The sequence below is a fragment of the Psammomys obesus genome, unplaced genomic scaffold, assembly GCF_907164565.1.
Source record: "Psammomys obesus unplaced genomic scaffold, mPsaObe1.curated_primary_1811, whole genome shotgun sequence".
NCBI classification, from domain to species: domain Eukaryota; kingdom Metazoa; phylum Chordata; class Mammalia; order Rodentia; family Muridae; genus Psammomys; species Psammomys obesus.
This window is the reverse complement of record NW_026590062.1, coordinates 30,579,448-30,603,407: the sequence shown is the minus strand read 5'-3', so window position 1 is coordinate 30,603,407 and position 23,960 is coordinate 30,579,448. Positions and strand designations below refer to the sequence as shown.

Sequence of the window (23,960 nt, the reverse complement as noted above, 5' to 3'; positions counted from 1 at the left end):
GAAAGGTTAAGTTTTGTGCAAATTGTTTTGAAGCTATACAAGCCTTGTCCCTCTGCAAACAAATGTATTTGTGCGGGAGGAATGGAAGGGTGATTTTAGGATGAGATAAACTGTCCTCAGAAGGAGCGGTTCGTAGTAAACCTTCAGGGTCTGGCAGTTTATATTGGCCGTCCCCAGCACCGTGGATGCCAGGTGCCTTGGTTCTGGGGATTAAGACTTTTATGCTTTGGATTCTGAAACTGTTCAGATATGATACTTAAGTTTGTCTTTCACACCCACAAATTCTTCTTTCTGTGCTGTCTTTATTTCCAGGTCTAATAAGCCCGGAGGGACTTGCCATTGACCACTTCCGTAGAACGATGTACTGGACAGATAGTGGCCTGGATAAGATAGAGCGGGCCAGGCTGGATGGTTCTGAGCGTAAGGTCCTCTTCCACACAGATCTGGTGAATCCACGAGCCATCACTGTGGATCCAATCCGAGGGTTAGCTTTGTTCTTTCATTTAACCTGCTTTGGAGCCTTTGGCTCCTATATATGACATGGGAAGGTCTAGACTAGAATAAATGCTCAATATACTAATTTACCAGGGTCTTTTTTTTTTTTTTTTAAAGGAGCTTGCATTGTCTGAGGCAGGAAGTACAATGACATGCTAATAAAAGTGTTAGCCTGAAATGTTATGTGTCATGCAGAGAATCCAGGAGCTTCCTGGATCAGATGATAATTAGGCAGGGACTTGGAAAATGATGGGTACACAGGAGGGGAGTAGCTTCCTTCAGCATTACCTTGAGAAAGCCTTGTTATAGCCACAGCAGATTTGTTTGTTTGTTTTCTGGATGGAGAGTATATAAAGCTCAGATAAAAATGTTCCTTCTCTGACAACTGCCAAGACTGCTGCCTGAGGTGCTCAGGCCTGGGTCAGGGGTCCCCAGGATTACTGAGATGCAAGTTTCACAGACACATTTACGGAGAGGTCTTCAAGGTAGTAAAGAAGGCCTCAAAGGTGGTTTGAACTTTTTAAGTTCTACACATGAAGGTGCCTTATCTGTAGGACTAAATAACCCTTAGGGCTCCTCTTGATATCTTTGATGCTTAGTCTAAAAAGGCAGGGACGCAACAGTGGTGCATCATTCAGTCATTACGCTCCAGGATCTAGATTTTAGAGGAAAATGTCAAAAGCAGCCGCCTTGACACCAGCGTGCATGTGATTGATAGACATAACTGAGTCTTCAGAGCTTCTCAGAGGCTTGGCTGTTCCTCTCCAAGGACACTGCTGTGGATCTCAGCCTTCCACAAAGTGGAAACTGCTCAGTACCTCTCACTGCCACCCACAAGGAGTGATGTTCACAGCAGAGGAGACTCAGGTTTTTCTCCCTCATGCTGGGGTTCTCTGTGTGGTTTAGCCATCAAGTATCTATAGCGTCCATGTTAGTTTCACTGTTAACTGCTCCATAACGCTGTTTCTGCATGTGTAATTTAATTTAATTTTAATCTCCAATTGATGAGATAATGTTTTCTGAGTATTTTGCCTGTTCAGTCAGAGTGTCTCTGTTCTGGTCAGTAGCCAGGTGTACGACAGCTAAGGTTCCCTGCAACACTCGGTGTTTTTTTCAGGAAGCTCTCCCTCTAGCCCTCAAATTCCACCCCATTCTTTATAACTGGTCCTGTGGTTTCTACCATGAGACTTTTTCTAACAACTACATTTATTTGGATTGTAGACCCAAGAGCCAATTCAAGATTTCAACAAAATAGGGTTTTGGGCAACTGCATCAGGTGTGTGAGAGGCAAGGATCTAGACAGTTATTAGAGAATGACTTCCCACACTGCAGTTGTTAGAAAGCCGTGGCAGCTTAAGGCAACATTTATTAAACTGAGTAAGGTATCTGGATGAGGTGAAACAAGCACCGTTGATAATGTCAAGAAGTGCCAACTACGGTACAGGCAAGGCCAGGCCACCATGCTCTAGGCTTGCTGAGAAAGACATCCATTTCCAAGCTGTCATGTGGGCCCCGGGCAGGCCTCACAGTCTTGCTGGCCATTGGGCATGTGGATGTCTTCATTGAGTAGCTTGCAGCACAAAATTTAGCTTCCCCTAGGGAGTAAGAAGAGGCATCTGACAGAAGCCAGTTTTAGAAAACTAATAGTAAAAGTGATATTATGACTTCTACCATACCCTGCACGAGGAGCAAGACACCAAACTCAACCAAACTCAAGATTAAGGCTGTGAACACCAGGAGGTGACAATCAGTGGTGGCCAGTGTGTCTGCTGCACACCTCAGCTGCATGGCTTCTTTTTTAGGGTGCGTGCATCCGTGTGTATGTGTGTGTGTAACTGGAGATTGTACAGAGCCTACTACGAAGCTTATCCCCAGCCCCTGCACAGCTGTTCATAGCAGTCTTAACATTTTTCCACAGCAACTTGTACTGGACAGACTGGAATAGAGAAGCGCCTAAAATCGAGACATCATCTTTGGATGGAGAAAACAGAAGAATTCTGATCAACAAAGATATCGGATTACCCAATGGATTAACCTTTGACCCCTTTTCCAAACTGCTCTGCTGGGCAGATGCAGGTAATACTGGTGTCTCGGAGAAAGATAAGCCTCCTTTACAGCAGTGTGAGCACTGAGGGGATGTCAATGCAAAACCAAATTTTGCCCATCTTTTAGATCTTTTGGGTTAGATTTATGTCATCAGAGAACATACTTACCACATATGTAAGCATTAAGAGAACATTTTGCAGTGATTCTTAAAATAAATTTTCTGTGGCTCAAGGAGAGGCTGGACTGTTTGGCATATCTGTCCTGTCTCCAACCCCACTGTGAACACCTGGAAACTTTTAAGTTTGAAGAAGTATTCACTGCTGTTAATACTTGGATTAGCTGAGGTTGCTCTTTCTGGGCCATTACTTGTTTCTCACTTGGTGCGCTGTGACCAAGCGGATGGCCTACCAGGAATGTATTTGGATAATACCTGGATTATCTCTCTGTATGCTTTGTATTACTAGAAAACATCAAAGACACTGTGCATGCATTTCATTCCTCTATAGAAAGAAAGTCCTAGAATTTCCCAAATATATAGCTGGGTGTTTTTTACAATTCAGTTGTCTGAACATTGTTTTTTTGTTGTTGTTGTTGTTTGTTTTTTAAGTATGTGGACTTCTTTATAATATAGAACTTGAAAATTCTTGAATTCTTTAGTTTTTCAAAAATTCCAAGTCTTTCCATGTAAAAATACCCATCACTACCATTTTCTTTTTCTTACACCTAAAATTTATAAAAACAAAAATTTTAGTTGATCTGGATGTTAAGTTTTCAGCTTAAAAAATTTAGGCCTAAAATTATAAAAATGCTTTATTTATGTCTCCCTTTGGAAGGAAACTGCCAGATTTCAATAGGTTAGATCGCGTCTTCCGTCAAGGGATTGAAGTTTGAATCTCTACTCAAAACTAGAGTTCTGCTGCAACAGGTGGAGACGAGTCATAGGCAGGATTTACGTGGACCTCAGTGGGAATAAAAGGCCCCATTTATAAATTCTGCCTCTACCCTTTGAGAAGGACTCTGGCACCTCATTTTTAGCAGTCATTTGCTCATGGCATGAAAGGACCTCATTTTCCCCCTTGGTTGTCTTAAAAGGAACCAAAAAACTGGAATGTACACTACCTGATGGGACTGGACGACGCATCATCCAAAGTCACCTCAATTACCCCTTCAGCATCGTCAGCTATGCAGATCACTTCTACCACACAGACTGGCGGAGGTAAGCACTGCCCTGGAGCAGCCTGAAAGGGCAATGGCTACGGTAGAGCATGCTGTGCTTTGCCAGTCAGCAGTTCTAGTTAGGAAGCCCTGCTGAGCTTCTGTTTATTAGTAGTCATCACTCTTCCATGGCTATCACTTTTGAAGTCCTCCCCACTTCACCCTAAACGTTAATGGTATTGCTTGCAGGTAGCATGTAAAGTGAAGATATTTGGTAATAAACTACTTAAAAAGAAGCACTTATTTAAATCTGTTCTTAGAGAATGAGTACTTTTAAATAGTACAAAGTTTTAAGTTGATTTTCCTTTTTTAAAAATAACATCCACAAGCTGGACGTGGTGGCATATGCCCTTTAATCCCAGCCCTTGGTAGGCAAAGACAGGCAAATCTCTGAGTTCAAGGCCAGCCTGGTCTACAAAGCCAGAGCTACACAGAGAAATCCTGTCTTGAAAAACAAAAACATCAATTGTGTACCTTAAAGACTGAAAAATGCTATCTGTCTCCCAGCTGAGAGTATTTAAAAAACAGAACAAAGGTACATGTACCAGTCCTTTTCCTCCTCCCTACAATTTTCATGAGACCTAAACACAATACTTTAATAGATCCTGGGGCCTAGCCAGAATTAGGAACTTCTTTAACTACTAGCTCTTATGGCTGCAAAATATTAAATAAATATATTCTGTGTGCTGTCCCAGGGTTTTGACCTAGAAGGGTCAGGGAGGAAGAACAGTAATTGCATTTCCTGTAAGTTCCTAGATGACACTGGTATAGAGGCTACATCCAGAATCACTGGTGTTAGACAAACTGAGTCAAAACTCATTTAGCTGAATTGTTCTTTAATATATTACGGAAAATACCTAATTGTTACTGGCTAAAACTATCTTGTGCCCCCCCCCCCCCATGAATTCCTCTTCCGTTTTTTCTAGGGATGGTGTTGTATCAGTGAATAAAGACAGTGGCCAGTTTACTGATGAGTACCTCCCCGAGCAGCGGTCTCACCTGTATGGGATCACTGCAGTCTACCCCTACTGTCCATCAGGTGAGTCCATCAGTGTGCATGATGATGCTTTCTAACCAGTCCTAACTGTCCTCACTAATGAAGTACTCCCTGCTGTCTACTCCCCTCACAGGAAGAAAATGAACATGAAACATATAGGAAGATTTCAAGTTTACAACAAGAATCTTGACCTAAGAATATTTACTACAAAGGCAAAGACAGTGAGAAAGGAAATTGGCCATTCTGAGCTCTTGGCATACAAAATAGGCATGTTCAGTGCAGCGAGACTCAGTATAGTTTGTGAAGTGTATACCTCAATCTTTACTACTGTATTTTTAACAAAGGTTATCACAAGTTTAAAATAGAATTTTAATCATTGCTTATTAAAGCAACTTTTTGCAAACAGTTATTTAAAAGGCCAAATTCATTCAACAAAGAACCAACTAGACCTTAAACACTAAATCTGATTTTTTTGCCATGGATTCTACCTGGCCAAGAAGAGTAAAGGACATGACTGGCTATGGGAATTTATTCCTACAGCCCCTGAGATCCATGTCACAAACAGATCACAGGGTTGTTCCAGCCTATTTATACTTCCCATCAAAAGTCCTCAGACTTCATTTATACTAAAGGTGCTAGAATGATCCCCAAGTGCCTCCACAGAAGCATTCATCAAAAGTATTCCATGTAAAACACCAAAGATACAGTTTTTAAATTTTCTATGTAACTCCAATAAAATATTTTAAAGCTTTCTTGTGGTCTAAAGATCTGTATTGTCTCTAGGACAAAGTTAAGGGTCGGGGTGAATCTCTAACCATAAAGGAGGATGCACAATAATTCAGAAACTGAATACATTACTCCAAAACAAAGCAAACCTTTTACTTTGCCCAACTTTATTAAAGAAAAAAAAAGCAGTGGTGGTAAATCTCTAGAACATGGTCTATCTCCTAGGATTCCTCCCTTGAAAGTGACATTTGATTTCCAAAACACATGCTGGTGCCACAGTTCCCATCACTGAGCAGGCGAGAAGATGACATCCAGAGGTGCTCATCTTCCAACTTTCCCCAGTCTGTGGTCTGTCTTTGGATCAGCAATAATTGCCTGAACAGCTACTATGGCTTCATTGATTTTCGTCTGTAGCTCTCTGAGCTCCTCTATGTGCAGCAACCGTAGGATCTGAGCAGCTTCGTTAAGAACTGCATCTGTCACAAGTCAAGAACATTGCATCTGCATGTGTATGGTTTCCGTGCTTCTGGCTCCCTGCTTACACCCCAACACCAAGTCCCTCAAAATAGCTTGACTTCAAAATAACTTACCTCCTGTGTCAAAGCCAAGAATATGTTTGTCTAAAGCAACAGGTAAGCCCTTTAAAAAATGACAAAACAAGACTATTTGGTTAAGAGTCACTTTGAAATTAAAAAGCAGCTGGCTATTCAGTTTAGGGACTGTTACAATTTACCTTGTGATGAACTTGCTTTCCCTGTTACAACCACCCAGGCCTGTGAGAATTCTTATTGTAAAAGCACTTAATGCTGTTCTGAAAGGAGGGCTGATGGCTAAGTAAGTACTGTGTAAGTTACAAATTCTACTCCAAAGTACCTAAACAGTATCTAAAACAGATGATTTTTTTTTCCACCCAGTTTATTAACTGGATTATTTATACGTATGTTAATATTTTATCATAGAAGGGACTTTGACATCTTAGTCTGGGTTGATGATAACAAACTGTTTCTGCTGATAAAAAGTGTCTTGATCATTAGCAGTGTATAGTCACTGCGAAGTTCTTACCTAATCTACTAACATGCTCCACCTAGGCTCTCTAATAGGGCTTTCAGAGAACACAGAGTACACTTGTACTGAGTGGCTCTGTATGTCACCTGTTAACATAGACTAGGGTTCTTTTGTCTGCCAAGGAACAGCTACCCCTAAAATTAACCATTTCCCTCAAATATTAGTCAGAACTGGCTACAAAGAACAATAACCTAAGTTACAAACTGCAGCACTGAAGAAGCTAGATTCTACTTTGCAAACAGGCAGAGATCTGGCTCAGTACTATTTTGCATTGCTTCCAAACCAAAGGCATCATTTTGGTGAATAAATGACAATTATGCCAGAACAATTTACTGCTTGTTCTGTAGTGTGGATGAAGTAAGCTGATCTTTGATCCAAATTTCCAGTGGCCAATTCATACATAATTAAGCTAATAAGAACCCTTAGTAAAAGCTGAGTGTCTTTCAGACACGCTTACCCTGCAGTACCCTGGCATCAGCAGCCCTTCACTACTGCTGGCTTTGCTAAAGGGGTCAGAGGACAAAAGGCATTGGAGGACTTATGGGAGAGGGAACAAGGAGGAAGAGGAGGGGCCAGAGTCCTTAGAATGCTGGCTATGCCCAAAGCATTCCCTTCAACATCTGTGTAGTAGAAGGGACCATTATTGATTAACTGTAGCTGCTAGTCCTTAACCAAGAACATTCTTTGTACTGTGGCTTTAGGGAGGTTTAATTTTACTTTCTTTTGCTTTTTTCTCTGAGTGTCCAGGCTGGCTTTGAACTGACAGATATCTCCTGCCTCCTAGTAGTGCCTATACCTCCACACCTGGCATTTTCAGAGATACCTGAATTTGTGGCATGGTTAAAAATATGCCAGTAGCATTCTTTAAGGAGGAGGTGATCATGACATACCGAACAAAATGAGATAAATTATGAAGTATGCTTTAACAAAGTAGTGTGTCTTGCCTTTCCCCCCCATGCATCCAAACAATCCAACACATATTTCACAAGGCTAAATCCCTGGGCGCATGCCTCAGTTTGCAGACTAGAATGCGAAATGTGGACAGACATGAAATTCACTGTTTTGTCTGAACTTCAGTCACTATGTAGACTTAAGAATCAAATTCAATTCACACATAAAGTCAGCTATCCTCCTTCTGTTCCAACAGAATGTTTGTTTGAGACAGGGTTTCTTTTATGTAGTCCTGGATGTCCTGGAACTCAATATGTAGACCAGCTGGCCTCAAACTCAAGAGATCCACCTGCCTCTGCCTCCTGTGTGCTGGGATTATAGGTGTGTGTTACCATACCCAGCGGCAGAATGTGTTATCTTAGAAAATACCAAGTTTAAATGCATGCAACACCAGAAGGAATTTCCATTAGTTGGCTCTTAAAAAAAATTACCTCTTTTGTTTGATTTGCTTTAGCAACTGCATCCTGTGTTAGACGCTCCTGAACCAATATACGAATTGCCTAGGAAACCCAAAAAGACCAAGATTAGCGTTTTGCCAGACCACTAATATGCAAATACCCACCCTGCCTCAGTGCTGGGACTGGACCCAAGTTCTAATGCACACAACCAAGTACTCTTACCACTGAGCTGCACCAGCCCTTCATACACTGACTTGTGTGCACCTGCAAACCTAAGACACCTTCTACCGTATCACAATTATGTGATGCCTAACAGGATTAGATAAGTATCTAGACTTTGGACTTCACAAAGCTTTTTTGATATAGCCACTATGTACTCCTGGGTTTCCAAAGTTTAGCAAAGTACCCCAAACACAATGCATTATCTGTTTCTCCTCTCTAGTTTATGATGAAGCTGATGTGGTTACTGTCTGAAGAAAATCTGCATACTAGACTGAGCAAAAAATAAAATGTTGAAACAGCTAAATTTCACTAACAACATCTTGATGTCTTTGGCAACCAAGCTGGGTGAGAAGAATCCATTCGGATTCAACATGAATATTCTATTAGGCTAAGAACACTACTTTCCTTGTTAAAAGTGGCCATGTAACCCATATAATACTAATAAGCAGGATAAATTATAACCCCATCTGGGTAGAGGGAAGTCTATTCAATTTATTATGAAGTAGTTTACAGTGACCCTCACTCTTGATGTCTCAAAGCTCTTTATCTCCTGCAACAGCAATTATCTAAGTCTCTAAGTTGACTACATCCTCCTGCCCACCCCACTGTACATTCACAGCAGAATTCTTATGGAATGTTTTTCCTTTCTTTTAAGAAATCTCTTTCGGATAGCTGTGTCCCTTGATGTGTAAGTATAAACCACTGTTTTATCTAGACAGGAAAGATGCTGAAGACAGGAGCATTTGTTTCCTAAAGAGGTTTTGTTGTGGGGCTAAATTCCAATAGGGATTTAGCATTTCCCTTTCCCTGACAACAGACTGAACTCTCAACTGACTGCGCAGAGTTGCCTGTATTACTTTCTGTGTCTTGGATGTTCATTATCTTCTAGGTCTGTTTCCTAGGTGTGTGTGTTCATGTTCATGCATACCTGTGCATATGGGTATGCATGAACATGTGTGTGGAGAAAAAAAGTTGGTTGGCCCTGGGTATCTTCCCAGTTGCTCTCTACCTTTGTTTCAAAATAGCCTTCCTCTGCTAAATTGCCTGTACATAATTAAAATAAAATAAAATAAATAAAATTAGAATGATTTCGGTAGTGTTCCTTCTGTTTCTATTTTGTGGAATAGTTTGAAGAGTATTGGTGTTAGCTCTTCTTTGAAGGTCTGGTAGAATTCTGCACTGAAACCATCTGGCCCTGGGCTTTTTTTGCATGGTAGACTTTTGATGACAGCTTTTATTTCCTTAGGGGATATAGGACTATTTAATTGGTTTCCCTGGTCTTGATTCAGCTTTGGCATGTAGAATCGGTTGAGAAAATTGTCCATTTCATTTAGATTTTCAAATTTTGTGGCATATAAACTTTGGAAGTAAGACCTAATTACTGTTTGGATTTCTTCAGTGTCTGTGGTTATGTCCCCCTTTTCATTTCTGATTTTGTTGATTTGGATAGTTTCTCTCTGCCTTTTAATTAGTTTGGCTAAGGGTTTGTCTATCTTGTTGATTTTCTCAAAGAACCAGCTCTTGGTTTCATTGATTCTTTGAATTGTTTTATTTGTTTCTAATTTATTGATTTCAGCCCTGAGTTTGATTATTTCCAGCTAAACAGAGAATTCTCTGCAAAGGAATATCGAATGGCAGAGAAACACTTAAAGAAATGCTCAACCTCATTAGCCATCAGGGAAATACAAATCAAAACGACCCTAAGATTTCACCTTACACCCACCAGAATGGCTAAGATCAAAAACTCAAGAGACGACACATGCTGGAGAGGTTGTGGAGAAAGGGGAACCCTCCTCCACTTGTGGTGGGAATGTAAACTTGTACAACTACTCTGGAAAGCAATCTGGCGCTTTCTCAGACAACTAGGAGTAGCACTTCCTCAAGATCCAGCTATACCACTCCTAGGCATATATCCAAAAGATTCTCAAGTACACAGTAAGGACATTTGTTCAACCATGTTTGTAGCAGCCTTATTTGTAATAGCCAGAAGCTGGAAACAGCCCAGATGCCCCTCAACTGAAGAATAGATACACAAATTGTGGTATGTCTACACAATGGAATATTACTCAGCAATAAAAAACAAGGAAATCATGAAATCTGCAGGTAAATGGTGGGATAGGGAAAAGATCATCCTGAGTGAGCCGTCCCAGAAGCAGAAAGATGCACACGATATATATTCACTCATATAGACATATAATATAGGATAAACCTACTAAAATCTGTACACCTAAAGAAACTAATCAAGAGGGAGGACTCTTGCTAAAATTAAAATGCTCAATTCCTATCCAGAAAAGCAAAGAGGCTGGACATCAGAAGAAGGAGAAAAGAAGAAACAAGTCAGGAGCCTGACACAGAGGACCTCTGAAAAGCTCTGCCCTGCAGACTATCAGTGTAGATGCTGAGACTTATGGGCAACCTTTGGGCAGAGTGCAGGGAATCTTATGAAAGAAGAGGAAACAGTAAGATCTGGAGAGGACAGGAACTCCACAAGGAGAGAAACAGAACCAAAAAATCTGAGCACAAGCGTCTTTCCTGAGACTGATACTCCAACCAAGGACTATGCATGGAGATAACCTAAGACCACTGCACAGATGTAGCCATTGGCAGTTCAGTATCCAAGTGGGTTCCATTGTAATAGGAACAGGGACTGTCTCTGACAGGAACTGATTGGCCTGCTTTTTAATTACCTCCCCCTGAGGGGGAAACAGCATGACCAGGCCACAGAAGAAGACAATGCAGCCACTCCTGATGAGACCTAATTGACTAGGATCAGAAGGAAGGAAAAGAAGATCTCCCCTATCAGTGGACTTGGGGAGGGGCATGCATGCAGAGGGTGGAGGAAGGGAAGGATTGGGACAGGAGGAGGGAGGGAACCACAGGGGGGATACAAAGGGAATATAGTGTAATTAATAAAGAAAAAAAAAGTAAAAAACAAACAAACAAATATATAAATAAATAAGAAAATAAAAAATAAAATTAGGCTCACACTGATTTGGCAAGACTGGCTGACCAGCAGACCTGGGGATCTACCGTTTCTGACTTTCCAGCACGGGGGTTACAGTTGTCATTGTGCTTGCTTTTTACATGGATGCTGAGTTCTAAACTTAGGTCTTTAGGCTTATGTGGCAAGCACTTTACCAGCTGAGCCAGTCCCCTAGGCCCCAGTTTTGTTGGTTTTGTGTGTCCTAGTATTTCTCAGCACGATTATTAATAGGACTGGGTGGAATTGAATCTCTGTAAAGAAATAAAAAAAACATTGGTGTGCACACAGTTAAGGCTTAGATACCAGTTTGCTGTTGGATAATGTGAAACAGATAATGACGTGTGCTCTAGGTCCTACATTCTTCAGAATTTCTGTTCATCAGCCCATCATAAACTTAAGTAAAAACAGCATATAGAAAATTGAAGATTCTTCTACATAGACAGTTTCTGTCAAGAATAAAAAAGGGTAGCTTACCAGCTTACCTTAAGCATTACCAAGTAGTCATCATGACGCTGAATCTGAAGGAGGTTAGCCAGAGCCATGACACCAGCCTTAAAATCAGGATTATTTACTGTAAGAGAGTAAAAGTGAATAAGCAAAAACCTTGCAGCTCTGTAGACATCATAATTGCTTATCATAGGCGCTTACAAAAATAGCAACTTTCTAGGACTGACTCATCTCCGGTCTTCTGCTGCACTCGAGGAAAGACATGAACAGCACACATCAACAGTTAGGATGAAGTCTCCTTAGTAATCAACTTCACCTGCCAGATGGAGTGACTTCGCAAATGACTAACTTAAACTCACACTAAGACTGTCCTGGAGCAGGCTGCAAGGCCCAATTACGAATGACACTTTAACGTTTCTTCCCAAAGCTATCAATTTTTTTTTAATTTAATTTAATTTTTTTTTCTTATCAGTTACATTTTCTTAACTCTGTATCCCAGCCGTGTCCCGCTCCTTCATCCCCTCCCAATCCCACCCTCCCTCCCTCATCTCCACCGTGCCCCTTTCCAAGTCCACTGATGGGGGGGACCTCCTCCCCATTCATCCAATCCTGTTTTATCAGGTATCTTCAGGACTGGCTGCAAAGCCCTCCTCTGTGGCCTAGCAGGACTGCTCCTCCCTTGGGGGGTGGGAAGGTCAAAGAGCCAGTCATTGAGTTCCTGTTAGAAATAGTCCTTGTTCCTCTTACTATGGGAAACCAATTGGTTACTGAGCTACCATAGGCTACATCTGAGCAGAGGCTCTAGGTTATATCCATACATGGTCCTTGGTTGAATGACAGTCTCTGAAAAGACCCTGTGCCCAGATATATTTGGTCCTTGTGGAGCTCCTATCCTTTCCCCATCATAGTAACTCCCCTTCTTTCATATGACTCCGTGTACTCTGCCGAAGGTTTGGTCCTGAGTCTTTGTATCTGCTTTGAAAACACTGCAAAGCTATCAATTTTAACATAGATGCCCTTAATGGATAGTCTCCCCAATGTTTTTCTGTGCAGTGGTTCTGGAGTGTTTATGAAGCTCATTCACTCTTAAGACTCATGCTGCAGGTCACAATGAATTAGTCAGTGAAAGCATATTTAAGACATTATACTCCAAGTAATTTTCATAATCTTTACAGTTTAAAAGGGAAGTACTAATAGGGCATGTGGGATTAGAAATGAAACATTTTATCATCTGTCACTAGATTAAAAATAAATAAGTTATATGGCTAGGAAGGTGACAAATGCCTGGCACAATGAACAAGAAATCAAAATCCAAATTACTTGAAGCAAAAAGCTACCAGCAATTTTAACATTCAAACACTCAGTGTTGAGGGGTTGGAGAGAGAAAGCACATGCAACAGATAGTCTAAAACAGGAGAGAATGCAGTTAGCGCTGTTCATACCAAGCATTCATGAAGTTATACCAGCCTTCCTTCCGGAAGTAGAAGGCATTTACAAAACCAACACTGCCACCTACAGGCATCACATACTCACCATCCAGGTTGATCAATGGCTCTGCATTTTTAGTTGCATTGTCAGTATTTTTCTTGTTATCAGGTACTAAGTCCTTGTATTTTTCAGCTATTAAAAAAGTTAACAAGGTAAAATAACTGCAACTTAAGGTTACAATAAATATTCCTTATTTACTGAATTTAACTGAGCCACATTATAACATCTACTCAAAGTTATACTTTGCTACACAAAAACTACAAAAAAAGATAATGTAACTTTTTATTAAGCTGAAGTGCCTACTGGAACACTTGACACAAGTTTATTCTCATTAATGTTTCTGAGATAAGGTCTGATGTAAGCAAGGTGACCCTGAACCCTGACCCTTCTGACTCTATGTCCTGAATGCTTGGAATACGGGCATAAACTTCCCTAATTATATTTCAACATTCTAAAGTTTAGAAAATAAAGCTTTTTAGACCTTTCTCTTAAATTTGGGACTGAAGAACAGATGTGAGGGTTCCAGGAGTAGGGTGGGAGTAGGGAAATGACAACACAGGAAGTGAGGGGGACAAGTATAAGTTACCTAGGAATTAAACAGACACAGGGCACAGTGGTAAAATACCCGGAATACCAGTTACAGAGGCCAAGCAGGAGAGTCACAAGTTACAGGCCTGCCTAACTACAAATCAAATTCAGGGACAGTGGGCAACTCGGCAAAAACCTGTCTCAAGTTTTAAAAATAAAACATAAATAAGTCAAAAAAGAATTATTAGGTAGAAACTGTAAGTTTTCCCCCAAATCTTTTCAATACTTAAAATACTGCTTTCAACACAAAAACCAAAACCACTTAAAATGTAATGTCATATACAAATATAAAACATGTCATAAAAATTAAAAATTCTGAAGGCATTTTCACTTGAAAAATACTTAAAAGTAATCAGTAAGCTTAATGCCAAAAATGGCTTCTCAGATCTTTGTACTATAATTTTCCTATCAATCTAAACTTGAAAAAGTAGTGAAATTTAAATCAGATTTTAGTAATATTCATTGGCACGTGATTGAAATGTTTTTAAGTAATGGTAGAGTGCAAGAAATTCTCAGTGATTTCAACTAAGTCATTTAAAGTAAAAACACCAACACCTCCTGCAGATGAAGGCCAGTATTGCTGCCTTACTCAGCTCAGTTTCTGCTCCTGCAAAGTTTAAACTGAAGATTAAACGAAGTTTGTTAATGTTCAGTACACTTTTGATACTATTTATCTTTCAACTCTTTCCTTTTCCCAATGTAAAAATACCATATTTCATATAAAAGCTTTTACTGAAACCACACTATTTGAGAATTGAATGCATATGCTAATCAACTGCTAGGATACAGCACAAGCCACCACCACTGAAGCCAGGTATAAAGTGAAACAAATGCAGAAAAGGCAAGAAGGATAGACAGGAATCCACCAGAACCTCTGAAGATCAGCTTTGATAGGGTCCAGGATTCCAGGATACTCTATTACAAATGACCTCCCACACAGTGCTACCAACCCAGTGCAGGAAACAAAAACTCGCTGAAGGCTGCAAACTTAGCAGCCTTAGCTGCTAAGCAAAATTAGCAAGGCTGAGGTCAAAAGGTTTATAGTCCTTTTTATTCCACATAAATTCCATAATGCCACAGGGTTATCTGTTTCGTTCTTTCAAATAAAACTGAATGGTATTATTATTAGAAGATGCTAACGAGAGCTTGTCTTTGGAAAGAAGCTTCATTCTAAAACACATTTCAGAAAGTTAGCCGGTGGAGCATGCAGCTGAGAACAGGATGTACTGTTGGGAGTCAGAAGAAAGTGACAAGAGCTGAAGCAGGGTGACAGCAGCAGGAACAGAGGCAATACCACAGACATGGAAAAGACTCATGCTAACAGCATGGGAGGGAAACAGAAGCCACACCTATCAGATAGGTTTCAAGAGCAAGCAATCAGGGAACGGAAAGTGAGCCAAGAAGGAAAACAACAGACAAGGGATTGAAGTGAAATAAGGTGCTCACTTGAAGCTGAGTAGTCTAATGAAAGGAAACAAGTGTGATGAAAAGTTGTTTTTACTTTTGACACCAATATTCAAAAGCTTCCAATAACAGAATGTGAGCAGGGCGTAGCAGCACGCGCCTTTAATCCCAGCACTCAGGGAGGCAGAGGCAAACGGACCTCTGAGTTCGAGGCCAGTCCAGGACTGCCAGGGCTACAGAGAAACCCTGACTCAAAAAAAAAAAAAGAATGTGTATATGGCAAGATTAAGTACACTATACACATGTGGCCTATGCTGTCTTCATGTGTACTGGCATTAGACACACCAGTATATATTGATCCTCTGTAAAATGACTGCTGCAATCAGTACCCCAACCTTTCAGAAGCTGGCAGCAGCCGCAATGGCTAAGGTGCAGACTGTGGAAGCTGGCAAATTAACCAAAGTAATGTTTAATTCACCTTTTTCAGAAAATAATTTGCAAATTTTAAAAGAAAAATGTAAACATCAAAGACAAAATAAAGCACATTCCACTTCTTGTGATAAAATAAACCAAATACAAAATACAAGATAAAAAAAATGCTCTGACAGTCTTCTTTCTCATCTTTCAAAACCACCCACATAACAACAAACTGGACATGAGCTGGACAGATTTCTCAGCAGTTACGAGCACTGGCAGAGGACCTGGATTTAATTTCCAGCATCCACATGGCAGCTCACAGTTTTAACTTTAGTTCCATCCAATCTGATGTCCTCTTCTGGCCTCCACATACACCAGGAATACATATGATACGTATATAACTAAAAACAAAAATCTTTTAAAAAGCCCCACAAGCCAACACCCACACCCACATTCCCTATAAAACATACCGTTATCTCCATATTCAAGCCTAACAGCTAAACCAAGAAGCCAATCAATTGCTTCTTGCCGATCCTGAATCTTGAAAGGACAGTTAACATCTCTGAGGTACTGTGAAGAGAAAGGGGAAATTTTTATTTCATTATCCTATAGCCACAGAACTACAGAACAGCAGTTTGACTGGGGTCTCAGCTTTGATCTTTAAGAATTTTTTATAACATCTGTATTACTAATTTTTTGAGACAGTGTCTCATGCAGCCCAGGCTCTCCTTGAATTCCAGATAACCAGGACTTGGGACTCCTGATTCTTTCTCCTCCACCTCTCTGGTGCTAAGATTATAGTGTGCTCCAGCACTTCTACCATTCTTAAACATTTGATGTAATTATACCGCACAGAAGAAGAAAACATTATAGTACCATTTTAAGGGAAAAAATGAAATATTCCGTTTTTTAAAAAGTACAACTTTTAAAGGAAGGACAGACAATTCAGCTAGTTGTTGGAACTTTAGCGTTCATATACAAATGCTTAGCAGAACAAGCCATGGAAAAAGTACTTTTGGCAAATGAGCAAAGCCTTCAGTCTTCTAGGAGCTCAAAGTCATCCCAGCAACAAAGCTTTCAGTGAAAACTTCAGAGATAATTTATGAATTGATATGTTTTAGTCATAATTTATCTTTTAACCAAACTTTTATTCCTTTAATAAAAGAAGTAAGTCTCATTTATATGATTTGGCCACGATCAAAAAAACACTTTTTAGTGAGTACTAAAAGTAAAACCTAGAAGTTAATTACCAAATAGATGTTTTTAAATATGTTTTAAACAAACTTGAAAACATCTATTTGGTAATTAAACGAAAACATTACTGATAGTATTTGGATGAATAATGATTTATCTTTATTTTACTATTAGTCTAGGTCTTTTATACAAGCAATTATCTTTAATCTCTGCATACATTTTATCATTTGTATCTTTCATATGAAGGAATGGCTGCCGAGGTCAAGTGAACAAATAGGAAATACTAGTACTGCATTTTACAACCCATTAAAAATTGAAAAAAGGTTTTAAGGGTAAACAAAATAATGCAGTGGAAGTAAGTGCAGTGGCAAGAAGTATACAGAGCTTGGGTAAACACTTATGGGAACGGGCATACCAGGCATATGGCTTGTGAACAAAGACAGGTGGCAGTGGCACTCGCATCCATTGAGGACTTTGTAATGACATAGTGATTTTTATTGAGTTTGGAAACAATTCTTTCTGAAAAATATTACTAAAGTTAAAATAAATCTATGGAAAACTCAATTCTAGCCATAAAAACATCCACACAGAGCCTTTTAAAACCATTTCTATCAAATACAGGAACATCTGTACATTAACTATATGAATAAACACGACAGTTTCAAGTTCTCTCTGCCTCCTACTACTGCGGTGCTGTGCCTGCTTGCTTGTGCCATGCTCCCCACATGATGGGCATGGACTCATCCTCTGAAACTGTACACAACCCCCCAGGTAAACGCTTTCCTTTATAAATTGTCTTAGTCATGGTGCCTCTCTATAGCAATAGAAAACTAAGACAAGTACTCAAAAGCATACTGCTGATTTTTGTATCGAACGTAACTCCGGTTCCAATGAGATCTGATACTGGCTTCTGTACATACCCAACATACACATAGACACATACACACACTTACATAAAAATCAGAGGACAATCCTATTAAGGAATGCCATAACATTTAGAAAATGATTTTTTACCTAAATACTGAAAGCTTGGTAGGAGGAGATGATATAATTTGCTTTAAAAATCAAGGTTTTTTTGTTTTTGTTTTTTGTAGAAGAGTGGGAACAAGGACTGTCCGAGCCAATCAACCAGGGCCCAGAAGGGCCTATGGAGTCCGAAGCATCAACCAAAGTCAGGACCTAGATCCTCTGCTTATAAATACCCAATGGGCATCTTAGGCTTCATGTGGGCCTGATAGTCAGGGGAGTAGGGGATATCTCTGACTTGGACTATGTTACCCGCCTTTTGATCACTTCTCCCTGATGGGGCTTCCCTACCAGGCCACAGGCGAGGAAGACAACTCAGTCCTCATGTGCATAGATGAGCTGGGGTGTCCGGGTGGGGGGGGGGCTCTCCTATTCTGAGGAAACAGGGGATGGAGGTGTGGGAGGATGGGTGGGACTGGGAGGAGAAGAGGGAGGGGCCTATGACCAAGATGTAAATTGAGTTAATAAAAAAATCGAGAGTGTACTTTAAAATCCATAAAATTAGCTTTAGTTATACTGATCACTATTATATCTTGAAAGAACACGGGAATTTTCAACTCAACCTCATTTACAAAAGTTCTCTGTGCTTCCTTTTACTTCTTGACTCATTACCTTTTCCAAGAACTTGGGCCAATCACTGCTGTGGATGTTTCTCAAGTTACCTCTGTCTTCAATCTTGTAGTGTCTGATTTTCTGGTCTTCAAGCCAAACAATAAAGTTTCTAAATTCTGTTTCATCTGCAACAAAATATCGCATATCAAGTCACTAGATGCCCTAGTGATCCTCAGTGACTCTTACCTGCAAACACATTAAATGACCCCAAGAGAAGTAAGCAAAGTTCGGACTAAATTTGCAATATACTAAAATTCTAGACGAACCTCAAGAAAACTGGGTACTTTCTAAGCTTCAGATTCTTCAGATACTGAGTATTAAATGAACTAAACATGAATGAAACCGTGTTTTTCTATGTTTTATCAGAACTCTAGTTCCTTCAGCGTTTAAAGGGCATTGAGCAGGTAAAAACTTTGAAGCAAGCCAACAGACTAAAATAAACAAGAAATAAAACCATTAAAACACCCTGAACACAAATATTTAACACGGAAAGCTAGGAGACCATGTTCTGTTACCAGGATGCATTTGCTTCCTCAGATTTCCCCCCAAATCCTCAGAAAAGATCCTCATTTTACACATCAGAGAACTGAGACTCAAACTCCAATTTCGACTCTACCGCCAACCATCAAGCCTTGAGTCGAAGGACAAGTAACGCTACCCGGCTTAGAAACTGTCTTCTACCTGTGCGTCCTGTATGAATGAGGCCCTGGTCCCCGCCACGCTCCCAGTCTCCCGTTGGCGGGCAGCACTTTTAAAACCAGTATCTTTTTCTGAACAGTTCCACCTCCCTGACAGCCAGCCACTAACTTTCTGCTCGTCCCGAAGGGGATCCCTGAACCCCTTCCCGGCCCGCTGCCCTAGCAGGTGGCCGGAGCCGCCCCAGGGCGGAGTAGCGAGCGGAGAGCGGCGGGGCATCGGTCGCCCGGTCGCCTGAGTCCGGCCGGGCTGGAGAGGCGCCGTCGCCGGGCCTCGCGGCCGCCGCCCACCTTTGCAGTTGAAGCCTGCGGGGTTGTGGTAGTCCAGGGCCGTGAGCTTGCGTCGGAACATGGTCCTCGCTGCTCGCGCGGGCTGCCCGGGCCTCCGCCGGGGGAGAAGAAGCGAGGCGAGGCGAGCGGTGCAGGCACCGGCGACGCGGCGAGGGGGCTGGGCGGAGACCGACGCTCGGGACGGACGGCTGACTGCGCCAATCGCGGCTTAGGAATGCCAGCGGCCGGCAAGCGCTCGCCAATCACCGCTGCTGCCGAGGAGGCGGGGCCACGTCGGGGCACGTCGACACTCAAATAAACTTTATTGTCAGCTTCCTAGTTGTACAATGGACCGAAAGCAAGTAGGAAGCCGGGGTTCGTAGGTTTACTCTTTGTTACAGGAGACAAAACCAAAAATCAAAACCAACCAAAGAAAAAGAGTGTCTGTAGGCTTTCAGCGATGGGTAACAGCTCTTATTGGCTCAGAGTTGCTGCTTAATATTTTGAGCGTATTAATTAATTGTTCCACTTTAAACGATGATAATGCAAAAACCGAAAAGAAAAGTCCCTGCAGGATAGTCTTTCGGATTAGTTGGAGTGACGCACAGATAACGTACAACCCCAATGCCGTATTTCAGTTTGACGCCAGTCACCGTGAAGTCAGAAAGTGGGGACGGAACTTTTCTTCCCCCAAAACTCTTAGTCACCGCCTTCAATAGGCCACTAACTCCTGCCATGTCTCTCGTCTCCTTTACATCTTTTCTAGTTCCACAGATATGACCTCAAATAAGGTTCACATCACTTTTGCTAACTCTAACTGCCTCATTGGGCCAGTCTTGCCTTTTTCTAATCTATTTCCCCAGTCTGCAACGCTACTGATTGTCTAAACCGCCCACTTAACACTTTCTGCTTGTCATCTTTTAGCAGAACTGTCGGTGCTTGAGATCTGAGAAGGATGTTTCCAGCTTCTTGCCTCAGCCAGAGAACTGGAAATAAGGGCTCACACAAATTTGCAATTGCGAAATAGCTTTATTTTAAGCAAAGCTATAGTACAAAGTTACAGAGTGGCAGCAGGCAACAAGAGCAAGATTATCAAGGACCTCAGGCTTACAGCATGGGTCTCTTTTCACAGGTCTAGAGGAAGGAGGGGCTGGTTACTAGTATGGGTGATCCTTCGTTTTAATTGATATATCAGGTTATATAATTATTTCTTCACTGCTCGTGTTCCTTCCCATAATGCATCTGGATTTAACCATATTACAGGCATAAGATAATAAATAGGAGATTCTTCTTAAAAGGTTATTAGAGGACACAGTTTTCCCTCAATTGTGCCTGCAACCCCAAACCAGTTCAGGATGGCTTGACCATTCTACTATACTGCATACATTGGGAATACACTTGAATAAAACTGTTTAAGTGTGATTGTTACTAGGGATGCAGAAACATTATTTAAAGATGAAAGTATGTATAAGCTAGAGAGGCTGACCAGGTTTTGGGATGCCAGGTGAATTGTTTGGAGAGTAGTTTGTGGTGTGTGTGTGTGTGTGTGTGTGTGTGTGTGTGTGTGTGTTGTGCAGGTAAACAAACAAGGCTGTCAAGCGCATTATTGTAAGAGGAGATATGTGAAGTTGGGGTTTCTAGCTAACATCTTTCCTATACTTGCCTGCCTCCGTAGTTACCCACTGTGCTCTAGAGACAATCAAATGTTCTTATTGAATTTAAGGTCCTTTCTATTCCCGTTGCAAATTGTTTTTCAGATGTAGGATGGCAGTAATGAGCAAGATAGACTGGCTGTCTACTTTGATTCTATTTAAATGGCCAAAAGGGGTGGGGAGAGGACAAAAAAGAAAAACCTATTAACTGTGACTTGAAGAGAATGAGGAGTTCACTTAAAGCCCAAATAACTTATTTTGCTGGAAGAGAATAACAAAGACAAGAAGTGAACAACAATAGAGTTGAGAGGGAAACATGTTTGTGGAAGTGGGAAGAAGGCAGGGACAGCTGGTGAGACTGTGGACAGAGGCAGGGGCTTGATCAAGAAAGGCCTTTCACAGCAAGCTGAGGGGTGCCTTTGAAGCTCTTGGAGCTAAGCCAAGCATACATTTCATTTTATAAACTAAAATGAGCAGGTAATTAAACTCTGTTTGCTTCTGTGGGGCATACAAACGAAGGTGCTGTCGTCTCTAATTTCAGGAAGTTTAAAGTAATAATAAACACAAATAAGCGAACAAATGCTTCTAGTCTGGAGTCAGAAAGGGGTAAGTGAAAACAAGAAGCACTACATTTGCCATAAGGCCAGAGGTCAGCTTTAACAGGGCACAGGAAGGCAATTCATCTTTTCCCAAATAAGTTGCAGACCAAGTGAAAAGCAGTACAAGGGGTTTAGCAACTAACACATACTACGGTTCATCTTAAGTGAATAATTAATGAAATTTCAACCAAAAAAAGAAAAAGAAATTCCTTGAAGGAAAAAAAAAATTCACATAGTGGTAGATAGTACATTTCTTTTAAAAATATTTATTTACTTTTTATCTGTGTTGTGTGAGCTTAAGTGTGCCACATGTGTGCAAAAAGTCTGCAAAGGCCAGAAAAGGGCAACAGATCATTTGTAACTGAAGCTACAGGAGGTTGTGAGTTACCCTGTTGTGCTGGGAACTGAAGTTAGGTCCTCAGCAAGAACAGCAAATGCTCTCAACTGCTGAGCCATCTCTCCATCCCCATAGTGGATTTCCTAAAGGGACACAGTTTATACCATTAATTTTCTGAAATTGACACTGTAGAACAAAACTCTAAGTTGTTTGATTCTGTTTCAAGTTCCCAAGTTGGCAGCTAAAATTAAGACTGTAGCTGGTCATCAGTCCTGGCCACCGCAGGGGGGAGGAGGCCAGAGTAAGATTCATAGAGAATGCTGCAGAGACCCTTTCATTTGAGCAAGGGATAAAGCTAATCATAGAAGAAATCCATAACAGATTATAAGTATGTAATATTTTATAATTAAAATACTATTTGTCTTTTCATTTTTTTTAATTTGAAAAGATCTGTCTTAGTCACTGTTCTATTACTATAAGGAGACACTATGACCAAGGCAACTCTTATAAAAGAAAGCAATTAATGTGGGCTTTCTTACAGTTTTAGATGCAACAGGCAGAGAGACACTGGACCTGGCTTGGGCTTTTGAAACCACAAAGCCCATCCCCAGTGACACACCTCTTTTAACAAGAATACAAACCCTGATCTTTCTAAACAGCTAATCAACTGTGAACTTAAGCATAAAATATATGCATATATATATGGGTGGAGGACAGATGCATTCAAACCACCACAGTGCCTTTGAAATAGAAGGTATTCAACCTCTATTTCTGAAGACCAAGCCCTATACGTACTTCAAAAAGAGAAACACAAAGGAGAAACACGTTATTATCAAATGACCAAACATTTTATTATCAAACCTCAATTCAGTGGTCGACTGAGAGTTTCAGAAGCCACTAACTCATCTGTTGAATTATTTAACCAAGGCTTTATATGTCAGTTGTGAACCAGGAAGTCTCCTGGCCTTTTGGAGGTCTATGCAAAGCTATAAACAACAAACTCTGTGTTTGAGAAGTTTGCTATCTGGCAAGAGAAGACAAACAGTACAAAATATATACGCCAATTATCTATTATTTTGGAAGGTCTTATGTGCTATGGAGAAGTCACACGATGATAAGAAAAGTAACAGTGGTGAGGACAATGGGGGGAGGGAAGTGGTGCCACTTGCAGTTTGGGGCAGGATAGTCTGTCTGGGTAGGGCTTCACTGAGAAGGTGAAGTGTGAAGAAAGACTTGAAGGAGCTAAGGGTTAGCCGTATGGGTATCTTGGAAGATGAATACCAGATGACACATGAAATATGCAAAACCAATCTCAACATCTCTAAACAAAGTTATATTTCAAAACAGCCATGTTCATTTGCTTACCAGCTGGTTCAATTGCATCAGTTTAATAGATTTGACGTATATGGCTCACAAAATCTAAAGTAGCTTCAACGGTATGTAGGGGTTCAGTCTCATGGGGGTGGCAATATCAACATCACTAGAGACAACTCATATTAAGTAAGATAATCATCAAAGGTACTAATTGCACATTGAAGCTTGTAGAATTTGCTTGCTTGCTTGCTTGCTTGCTTTGAGATACATTTCTTTATTATGTAGCTCCGGCTGTTCTGGAACTCATTATAGACCAAGCTGACCTTGAACTTACAGATATCCATCTGTCTCTGCCTCCTAAATGCTGGGATTAAAAAATGTGTGCCACCATGCCTGTCAAATTTCTAAAGTCAGCAAGTGCACTAAATCTTTGTTCAGTTATTCTTCCAAAGAGTGAACAAAATGAGTCAGTAACATTTAGAAACATCCACAACATCCTCCATACAACAATGCTTTGTATTTTGATAAATGTTACCAATTACACCTCTGAGGAAATTGGATTTTTCTTAAGTTGTGTACCACAGAGAGGTCCCTCTCCTTCAGAGGGCTTCCTGAACATGTTCGCTTCTTTTGAGACCCTTTCTGTTATATCTGAAGGGACTCTGAGAACTGAAGAACATCTAAGAAACTAACTACATTTTATTGGTGGAAATGGAATATGAGTGATTAGGAATTCTAGTCACACTGAAGCATAAACCATCCATCTCCCATATTTGATTCTGCAAAGGAAAACAGATGCAAGATGGAGATCAGTTGTTT

General features: G+C 40.7%; 2 protein-coding genes across 2 annotated transcripts in view; one reads left to right on the top strand and one right to left on the bottom strand.

Moving 5' to 3' along the window:
- Positions 1 to 5,505, top strand: part of Nid2 (nidogen 2) — a 70,293-nt gene extending 64,788 nt beyond the window's left edge. The window contains exons 17-21 of the mRNA XM_055605870.1: positions 313 to 484; positions 2,414 to 2,571; positions 3,634 to 3,757; positions 4,683 to 4,795; positions 4,887 to 5,505. Of these exons, the coding sequence (XP_055461845.1) occupies positions 313 to 484; positions 2,414 to 2,571; positions 3,634 to 3,757; positions 4,683 to 4,795; positions 4,887 to 4,897 (578 nt within the window). The 3' untranslated portion in view covers positions 4,898 to 5,505. The remainder of the gene's footprint in view (positions 1 to 312; positions 485 to 2,413; positions 2,572 to 3,633; positions 3,758 to 4,682; positions 4,796 to 4,886) is intronic.
- A 124-nt stretch (positions 5,506 to 5,629) lies between these two features.
- Positions 5,630 to 19,425, bottom strand: Rtraf (RNA transcription, translation and transport factor). Its single transcript, XM_055605871.1, has 8 exons — positions 19,261 to 19,425; positions 18,275 to 18,399; positions 15,913 to 16,012; positions 13,079 to 13,165; positions 11,581 to 11,669; positions 7,927 to 7,995; positions 6,070 to 6,118; positions 5,630 to 5,955 (listed from the first exon to the last, which is right to left on the bottom strand). The coding sequence occupies exons 1-8, from the start codon at positions 19,319 to 19,321 to the stop codon at positions 5,801 to 5,803; spliced, it is 735 nt and encodes a 244-aa protein (XP_055461846.1). The 5' UTR covers positions 19,322 to 19,425; the 3' UTR covers positions 5,630 to 5,800.
- Positions 19,426 to 23,960: the final 4,535 nt, after the last annotated feature.

What these genes read in the sequence shown, in the direction of transcription:
- Rtraf (XM_055605871.1), bottom strand. Translation starts at nt 19,321, where the DNA reads ATGTTCCGACGCAAGCTCACGGCCCTGGACTACCACAACCCCGCAGGC. An exon ending in GGCCCAAGTTCTTGGAAAAG is followed by an intron (nt 16,013 to 18,274) that starts GTAATGAGTCAA and finishes TTCTCTTCACAG; the next exon opens with TACCTCAGAGATGTTAACTG. An exon ending in TCTTGGCTTTGACACAGGAG is followed by an intron (nt 5,956 to 6,069) that starts GTAAGTTATTTT and finishes GACTTGTGACAG; the next exon opens with ATGCAGTTCTTAACGAAGCT.